This window comes from Nymphalis io, chromosome 9 (genome assembly GCF_905147045.1).
Source record: "Nymphalis io chromosome 9, ilAglIoxx1.1, whole genome shotgun sequence".
Lineage (NCBI taxonomy): Eukaryota > Metazoa > Arthropoda > Insecta > Lepidoptera > Nymphalidae > Nymphalis > Nymphalis io.
Window position 1 is genome coordinate 13,470,242 of NC_065896.1, and position 10,075 is coordinate 13,480,316.

The 10,075-nt window shown below is 29.6% G+C and overlaps 3 protein-coding genes across 4 annotated transcripts; 2 read left to right on the plus strand and 1 right to left on the minus strand.

Annotated features, from left to right (window-relative positions):
• The first annotated feature begins 506 nt into the window (after positions 1 to 506).
• On the plus strand, positions 507 to 3,853 carry LOC126770591 (E3 ubiquitin-protein ligase RING1). The gene is made up of 4 exons (XM_050490063.1): positions 507 to 1,362; positions 1,728 to 1,900; positions 2,570 to 2,742; positions 3,466 to 3,853. Exons 1-4 carry the CDS (start codon positions 620 to 622, stop codon positions 3,508 to 3,510), a joined length of 1,134 nt encoding a protein of 377 aa, XP_050346020.1. The 5' UTR covers positions 507 to 619; the 3' UTR covers positions 3,511 to 3,853.
• Positions 3,854 to 4,165: 312 nt separating this feature from the next.
• LOC126770671 (uncharacterized) lies at positions 4,166 to 5,465 on the minus strand. The gene has a single exon (XM_050490180.1). It carries the CDS (start codon positions 4,889 to 4,891, stop codon positions 4,442 to 4,444), a length of 450 nt encoding a protein of 149 aa, XP_050346137.1. The 5' UTR covers positions 4,892 to 5,465; the 3' UTR covers positions 4,166 to 4,441.
• Positions 5,466 to 7,766: 2,301 nt separating this feature from the next.
• LOC126770672 (60S ribosomal protein L22-like) lies at positions 7,767 to 9,880 on the plus strand. Of its 2 annotated transcripts, none has more exons than XM_050490182.1 (3): positions 7,767 to 7,853; positions 7,942 to 8,230; positions 9,684 to 9,880. In XM_050490182.1, the coding sequence occupies exons 2-3, from the start codon at positions 7,951 to 7,953 to the stop codon at positions 9,845 to 9,847; spliced, it is 444 nt and encodes a 147-aa protein (XP_050346139.1). In that variant the 5' UTR covers positions 7,767 to 7,853; positions 7,942 to 7,950; the 3' UTR covers positions 9,848 to 9,880. The 2 variants fall into 2 exon arrangements, with proteins under 2 accessions (XP_050346139.1, XP_050346138.1); XM_050490181.1 differs by having other exon boundaries at positions 7,834 to 7,857.
• The last annotated feature ends 195 nt before the right edge of the window (positions 9,881 to 10,075 follow it).

Here is a 10,075-nt window from a genome sequence, read left to right on the forward strand (position 1 = left end):
ATAAAAACTCTCAAGTTCAAAGAGGTTAAAAACTACGTATACAATATAATAATTACTTACTAAAAATAATTACTTATTTCTTAATTTTTATTATAATGTATATTTACTATCTTTGTGTATGTGGAATGTACTTTTTTGAACACTTCATTTAAAAAATCCCATGTCGATAGGTTACAAAAGGAAATGTTTGCAAATTTAATTAAATACGCTATTGAAAAATATATCGAACATCGATATTTTTATGTTTTTTTTTCAAAAAGCTAATTAAAATAAAATATAACAACAAATGTTATTATGTTACCTTGCTACTTCATACATAATAGAATTCTAATGTTATTACATTTTGTCTATCTATTATTTGATATTTATTTATGTTGTCTTTTGTAAATGCTGAATTAACAATGTTAAAGTTAACAAAATAAAATGCACCTGATTATCGACAATCGACATTAAATTATCGATATTATTTCTATCTTTAAGTTTATAGTGTCAGTTAGGGCTGTACAGTATTTATCTATGCCACTTTAAGCTTAAACATAATATGGCGGAGGCGGTGCGAATTGTCAATTTCTCATAATGTTTATTATTTTTTAATTGGAAGCTTAAATAAACTATCAAAATGTCTTCAACGGAGCCGTCTCAAAACAAAACATGGGAACTTTCCCTGTATGAACTTCATCGTACTCCGCAGGAAGTGATAACGGATGCCACTGAAATCGCAGTGTCCCCACGTAGCTTACACAGTGAATTAATGTGTCCCATTTGCCTCGATATGCTTAAAAAGACTATGACTACTAAAGAATGCCTTCATAGATTTTGCTCAGACTGTATTATAACCGCTCTAAGGTCTGGTAACAAAGAGTGTCCTACTTGCCGCAAGAAACTCGTATCAAAACGATCACTAAGGCCCGACCCTAACTTCGATTTGCTCATATCGAAAATATATCCGAGTAGAGATGAATATGAGGCTCACCAGGAGCGCGTGCTAGCTAAAATAAACATGTCGCACTCTCAGGCTTCGCTAGTAAACTCCATAACTGAAGGTATAAAGCTGCAATCACAAAATAGACCGCAAAGAGCTAGAAAAAACCATGAAGATAATTTGAATGCGTCCAACTCTAATGGTAATTCGGAACCAGCACAAAATGGGGGCAGTTCGTCTGTACCCAAGGATACTACATCTACTACAAGCAATCCAACTCCACCTGGTCAATCTACATCAAATCCTGCTTCAGTGAGAAGCACTCCATCCCCAGTCCCATCAAACGTTAGTTCTATATCAAAAAACACGACCACAACTAAAAGAGCAAAATCTATCTTAACTTCAGAGCGAAGTGAGGAGAGTGAATCTAGTGATGGCAGGTTAGTTTCAGAATGATAAATTTGAAATACCATTTTAAAAAATCATTTGTAGCTTTAAACTTTAGATTTTACTGCTATCAAAAGATTTAAACCCACTCACAATTCTTTCACTCAACTTTGTAACAGACTAATATCAAAACACTAAACTATGAAAATTGTAATACTTCATACAGAAATGCTATTTACAGATGTAACTTTTTCATTCAAGTACCTTATTCATACATTTTCTTAAGTTACCCTCTTTTATACATATTTTCTATACTGATGACTTTCTATTTTCTTCTAAGTAATTAATTTTTTTTATTTATTAATTGTAATTCTTTTGCTTACATTTTAGTGTTTATAATTTCATTAACTAATTTTAGAACCGAAGGTGAGAATTCAATGGACACAGAAGGAGAAGGGGAGCCCCTGAACCCAAACGAAATAGAGTTGGTGTTCAAGCCACACCCCACGGAGATGACGGGAGACAACCAGCTCATGAGAGCACTGAGAGACAGCTCTGTTCGTTATCTAAAAACAACTGCAAATGCTTCAGGTACACTACATATATATACATTATTATATACTAACCTTTTTTTTATAGAATATTAAGGTAAGTGGTCACCAATGCCCATAGACATTGGCATTGTAAGAAATGTTAACCATCGCTGACATCACCAATGCGCCACCAACTTTGGGAACTAAGATGTTTGTCCCATGTGCTTGTAATTACACTGGCTCATTCGCCCTTCAAACCGGAAGACAACAATACCAAGTACTGCTGTTTTGTTGTTGAATATGAGTGGGTGGTACCTACCCAGACGAGCTTGCACAAAGCTCTACCACCAGTGCTCTAAATCTCTATTTAATTCAAAGTTTTAAATATAATTTAGGTTGAAATGATATCAGTAAGTGAAACATAAATAAGTTGTCTATGATGGCAACTTACAATATATAATAACTTGTTAAAAGTCACCCATAGCTTTAGGAAAAATTTTGACTTTCATTTTTAGGCTTATCTGCAGCACTCAGCATCTTTTGACTACATTCTCCTTCTCTTAGAATAAATACTATGAAAATCCTGTTTTTATTACATTGTCACAATTACAAGTTTGTATAATTAATTATCAATTTTCTTTTAATAATTAACTATTAAAAATGATTAAATCTAATCTATATAAATCAGCCACATCACAAGACTACATGTAATATTTTCTCTTTCCAGTGGATCATCTTAGCAAGTACTTAGCAATGCGTCTTACTCTAGATTTGGACGCAGAACTTCCAGAAGCATACCGTCTTCTTAACTTTTGCATCTATGTAGCTCCCTCTCCTGGTCAGTTTGTGCCACTTGCTGGCTCGCAAACTTTAAGGCAGATCAATGATAAATTCTGGAAGGTGTGAATTTATTTATACATAATAATTATATACATAAAATTTTACTATTTTAACATAATAATCCTTGTGAATTTTTTTCTTGAAAAAAAATTTAAGTTTTTATTTTTAAATAACACATAAAGCCTGCTTTTAATATTTAAGGTTATATTTCATTCATTATCAGGTATGATCTTAGGCACTGTAATTTATAATAATTAATAAATCAAAACATTCTTTTAAAATAAAAATCTTTGCCCAGAAGTGGGACTTTTACAAGCTTTTACTTTGACATATAAATTTCTGTAACTAGTAATAAAAAATGATACTATACTACATAATTATGATAACAGACTGTGAATGTCCTACTGCTGGGCTAAGGCCTCCTCTCCTTTTTTTTTGAGGAAAAGGTTTGGAGTTTATTCCACCACGCAGCTCCAATACAGATTTTAGCATACACATGTGGCAGAATTTCAGTGAAATTTGACACATGCACATTTCCTCACGATGTTTTCCTTCACTGTCAAGCACGAGATGAATTATAAACACAATTAAGCACATGAAAATTCAGTGGTGCTTTCCCAGATTTCAACCCATAATCATCGGTTAGGATTCACGCGTACTAACCACTGGGCCATCTCATAATTATAGTGCACAATCTGAAAGTTAGTTCTATAAACAAATTTTCCATTTTTTATAAATTAAGTGATTATTTAACCTAATATTAATTTTTTTTTATATTTTTAGGTCAACAAGCCTCTGGAAATGTATTATTCTTGGAAGAAAACCTAGAAATAGTTGCATTTTAGTTGTATTGTAATAACTAAAATGAATATAGTGCATACTAGTTTTAAGGGAAATATAAAAATTTTAATGAGACATGGACTCTTTTATAATATGAAATTTGGAATAAATAGAATATCACTGTGTATGAATAAATTTTAAGGTTAAAAATCTCTTAAAACAATTATCATAACATGAGTGTTTTAAATCTTATTACTGATGATATAAATAATGGATTTCTGCTATTTTATACTATCGTTACATTTACATATAGGAATGAAGATCTGTTGTAAGATTAAATGTAACATATGTATATTTTTAATTGTACACATCTTTTATGAATGAAATGAAATGTTCGAAAATTTTAAACACTTTTATATATTTATGAATAATTTAAAACAATTTTTATTTCTCATGCAGTTTCAGAATAAAAATGTATGTTACAAATTATAATTAATTCAATATATTTCTTTCATATGTTATACATAAATAGAAATGCATTAATTTATAACCCTTTTTTGGATTAATTTTGTAAAATGATATAATAAGTATTGGAGGAATGTACACCAGTTGTGCAATTATTAAATAACATTAAACCTAAAATGTTTTATTTTTTACTAAATCAATTTGAGTTTTTTTTTATGTATAAAGATAAAAGCAGGAGGACATAAAGCATTAAAAATAATTTATTTCTCACTTCAAAATCTTATAACACAACAATAACATTCAACAAAGTACAATTTACAATAAAATACTAAATAGTGCTTTAGTGGTATTAAAACAATATTCACATTTCTTAATATTAATGTGATGTTCACGTCCTTCCCAAAAACAGTTATAAAATCAATTTATCCTGCCAATAGGTAGGTAGGTACTGTTGTAAAACGGCGCGAAATATAAACGCCTGTTAAGCAAGGCACAGTGATTTTTAAAATGTACATCAATTATTTTTAGGAGGTATAAAACGTATTCGAAAAGCGTTATATTCTCTTCTAAGTGCTTTTGTTACTTCTACTTTTAAAGCTCTTAACACTTCTTCCATCTCTTCTTTATTTTCTGATTCGCGTGTAAGGACTAGTCTTTCCATGATAGCAAAGTCTAACTCTTCGACCCTTTCAGCCGCATCGGTCAATCGATCGTAATCTCTCAAGTAGTTACGAAAAGATGAACTGTCATCATCCCTGTAAGTGAGTAATCTTTCTGTATTTTCCCAAAGATCTAAAATCCGACGACCGTGTCTCATGTTACTAGAAAACATGAAATTTCTAAATAGTCGCCTTCCCTTTTCATCGTTGAGAACATTTTCAATTTTATCTGTATATCGATCTAAATCTGATTTAGTTACGCCTTCAAGATCATCACAGCCGCAGACAGCAAAACAATTATCCATATTTTTGTCATTTGTAAATCACGTTAATCGCTTCCATATTTCTTATCGATTTCGATATTTTGACAAAACAAAGGTTAGCATGTACGTCTTAAAATTTTTAACACTGATATCACATCGATCACGTTAAATATAAGAAAATGTTTTATATATTAAACATAAAAACAGTCTATGAATCACCGTATTAATTTTTACCAAAAAGAAGTGAGGTTAACTTTGCTCAAAAATAGGCTTAGATTACTCACGAGCGAACTGTTTTCAAACGCAAATAAACTACATTTGTGTGCATCGTCTACGTTTCACAAGTTCACGACACCGAGATAACATTAATACGCATGCGTAATTTTCTCTATCACAGAATATACACTATAACATTTTATTCCTAAATTTAACGTAGAACAAATTATTTTTCAAATGAACACAAATATGTCTAGATTCTTGAGGTGAATGTATCACGAATGTCGAATACGAATTACATCACGCCAGGTGAAAAAAACACGTCTTGACCTCGAATCGCGGCATTCATTCATGGGAAATATCAGGGCAGAGCGAAAACAATGGAGTCTCGCCCTTTGAATAATCGCGAACCTTCTTGTCTTACTGGTTGATAACAATGCTTATTGCCTAGTTGTATGACTTGACTTCGTAATGTTATTATTTAGTTATAAGAATTGTATAATTTAATAGAATAACCATATGTATACCTACCTATCTTACCAATGTTTGGTTCAAAAGTTTTAGATTAACGAACGTATTTACGTTAATCGTTATTGATATAACTTTGATAAAAAAGAGATACAAAGTGTTTAATATGTAAGTTGGCATATAAGTTTTAAACTATTAAAAACTATTATAGAATAATTTGAAAAATTGGAATCAATATAATCATTGACACTTATCTCAGAAATGTCTCAAATACCATATTTGTAAAGTATTTACTTAGCAATAATGTTATACTAATTCTTTATGGAAATTAGAATAAAAAAGGTATGAAGGTACAAGTAAAAGAATAAACAGATTTATATATATACATTACTGCATAAATTTTATATCCTAGAACTTAACAAGTCCATATTACAATTCCATCAGTTTAAATAGTATCTTTTGCGAATAATGTTTTTGATGGTTGAAACGATATATTTTACATAATACCTACACTTTAAAAATTATATTAAAAACTAAAAGCACACCAACAAAGGTACATTACATACTACGGCGGGATAACGATAATGCAGTAAAATCAATGGATAAGTTAGGAACACGACATTTACTAATGAAGTTGCGTTGTTGATATTAAAGGGTATTCTGTAACTAATGAGAATGTCTAATACGATTTGCAACTATAAAGTAGCGTGGCTTTCAACTTGTTATACTTATTTACAAAGTAAAGATATAAACAGACCTCAATTACCTACAATAATATAATTACCCACAGGGGGCTGGGGCAGTATTTGAATCACTTGTAATTCAATTATAAATATGAACGTATTTGATATAAAATTACTAATATAATTTGGAATTGGTATTTCACATAGGTACGCAATATACTAATACATTTAACAAAAAGATAACTCGAAAGTTTATAAAAAAACAATACAAATCTTTACAAGGAGCCAATTTGACAAAATTGGTCATTACCTACGGAAAATACGATAGACGATAAATTCGACGAGAAAGATATTGGGCTTATGCTTTTAAAGTTTTCTGATATAGAGTTATTGTATCTAGTATTTGTGCCGTATTTCAAGTTTAGGTACATAAGCAATGTGATACTTTTCAAGCGCGAAAGTGGTTATTAGAGAATAGCAGTTCCGACATTAAAATGGTTAAAATAAATATTATATGTATAGTATTTTAATTAAAGCAAATAATGTATTTTACCCAGTACTTATTACAATGTTGTATTTATATGTATATATACATATTTAGTAAATAATATTATAATAAACAAAAAAACTCTTCACGGGCCGGTTTACACGGAACTTTTAGTTCATAATAGCTTAAAGCTGCTTTGATAATAACATCAATGCAGCCAGAGAAAAACATATTACATAATTATAAAATGTGCATATGTGCTAGGGCTTTAAGCAGACCCAATTAGACGGGCATCTGCGACTCATCAATTAAAACTTGCTTGAATGGCGAGTGAGTCAGTATATACTATACAGACACATCTCCTTACGACAGAAATTTTAAACTGAGTATATATTTTATTACTACCTGTTGACTTTTTTTTGCAGTATACCGGTCACCTTTTAAAAAGTGTATTTACCTAATATGTTATCTCTGACTTTTCTTTTATGAATGAAATATCTAAAAATTCAAAAAAATCAGCAAAAAATTCCATCATATTAGTAATTTATGCGTAAATTTGAGAAAAAACTAAACAATAAATAAATAATGGCTTTTTAAAAGAGAAATGGTAAAAAAATTCTACCTAAAAATATGTAAAATGTGGTAACAATAATATCTAAGGTTTTAAAAGATACATTAGATTTAAAATTGAATACGTTAAATTTACTCAAGGATTATGACGAATAGCATAAATACTAACGTAATAATTAATCCAAATATTAACATTAGAAAAAAATAATCGTAGGGGCGCCTTTATTTGAAATTTTTAAATGTAGAGGTACTTTTCACAATATGACACGCCATATTATTAATAGCAAAATACAAATCAAATAAATATATTTTACAATATATAAAATTTAATATTTACTTTAATTAATATAGTGCAAAATTACTTCGATAATTTTAATGAAACTATATATTTAAATGATTGGAGGAGTATTTAAATTTATAATTTTATTGTTGATATTTATAAAGTATGAATAAAGTATTAATTGGAACGTATCTAAGTTTAAAATGTTGCCAACGATGTAAAATTGAAGACGCTGTCATTTATATCAACTGTCTAAGTCGGCCATTTTGTAGGTTTTTCGGCGACTGTAACACGTGTTCTGTAGGTTAAAATAAAAAATTTAGAAAATATCAGTAATTGTTAGTGTTATTTTGAATATTTGTTAAACAAAAAATTATAAATATTTCAGGTTGCCAAAATGGCAGTAGCAAAGAAACCCGTGGCTAAGAAAGGCCAATTGCATCAAAAGTCTGGTAAAAAGGGAATCAAAGGTGGTAAAATCAGAGGCAAGGGCCAAAGGAGGAAAATCAGCCTTAAATTCGCCATTGACTGCACACACCCAGCTGAAGACAGTATCTTAGAAGTCGGCAACTTCGAAAAATACTTAAAAGAACGTGTCAAAGTCGAGGGAAAAACAAATAACCTAGGCAATCACGTTGTCATCGCGAGGGACAAGACCAAAATCATCATCAGTGCGGGTAAGATATTTATGTAAAGCCCTTACTATTTAGCAGACAAATATTTCACAAAGCAAACTAAATAGCATGCTTATTTTCACAAGTACCTATCTTTCCATGGATTATAATTCAAGCTATAGTAATTTTCAACGTTCAAAAAACAGTAAAGCGAATATGGTAGTTTGTTTTTTATATATATATATATATATATTTATCGAATTGATACGATGACTAAATAAATAAATCTGATTACAGTATGAAATCAAATTTTATAAAAAGCTTTGAACTTAAGTTAAATATTGTTTCCATTATAAAATGTGGTTACTAGTTGATGCAAAAAAAGATTATAATGTTCCGCATGGTATGGATTTATGTATTTATTTGTTGTGAGAGTATATATTTAAACTTTAGTCAAAGCATGTTTATAATAATCTGATTTGAAATCATAATGTGTTGTAGATCTTCACCACAATGTGAACTTATAGTAGAAATATTTTTTGGTAAAAAAACCTCTGTATATATTTTTATTATTAATCTGCAGTGGAATGATTGATGCATATATTGATATCATAAAATATTGAATACATATGTGTTCTTGCATATAATATTTGCTGTATTTGAATGTATTTTATTTTTTTGGTGAAAGAAATCACTATGGGACAAGCATTTTCTCATCAGTGATTATTTCTAATATATCAGAGATGATATAATAATGAAATTATGCTACTGAATCTTTAAATATGATCTTAAGCGAGCCACCTCATCACAAATTACACAAAACAAATAAACAATAAAGGATGGCAATATTCATTATAAAAACATACATGTCTCTTCAGGCATCTGAATGCCCTGACTATAAATAAGCATCGATTTATTTTTATTTTGTTAGTCATTTGTCAAATGTCCTTAATTTTATTAATTCTATGAGTGTCAAAAACTTTTATTCAATATAGAAGTGTTACACTTTCTTATTGATTGTCGTAAAACTTAGAAATAAACACCTCAGACCTAAGAAGAACCGGTGAAACAAACTCAGCAGGTTTTTTTTAATTTGAAATAGCCTGGAGGTGATTGTTCCAATCCCAAGGTGTGGAATTATCTAAAAAGTCATAGGTTAATTTCACAATTAAATGTTTTAGAATATTTTCTAGGATCCTGTTGTAAAAGAGTATACATAGTCCAATAAAAGACTTACTAACCCTATGTAATCGGGTAATAGTAGTTATAAGCTTAAACTGTTCCTGGTGTTAACAGTATGTATGTCACAATTTCTAGGAAAATCTATGTTTTTGCATACATACATAACATTATCAAATATATATTGAGAAACAAAAGCCATTATTTTAATTTCTTTAAATATACATTTTAATTAATCTTCTATCTATTTGTACATAGTTAAAATAAGTATATGGCAATAAGAAAAGATGCTTATATGTAATTATTCAGTTACAAATAATGTATGTTTTTGTTTCAGACATTCCCTTCTCAAAGAGATACTTGAAGTACTTGACTAAGCGATACCTCAAGAAAAACAATCTTCGTGACTGGCTCCGAGTTGTTGCTTCCGCGCACGATTCCTACGAGCTCCGTTACTTCAACATCAACGCAGACAGCGACAATGAGGACAATGAAGATTAACCTGTTGCTACAATAAAATAGTTTATACTATAACTTGTCTTATTTATTTATAATCTTATCCTCAAAATAAGGTTTTCTATTTTGAATCTTAAATTATATTTCATAATATCATTTGAATATGAAAGTGTCCATTCCAAATATAAAATCACAACTGTCAACAGTAGTACAAATCTGATGTTAAGTTGTAATTGAGTTTTTATATTATTCTTTGAGTTTATTTGTGGTTAT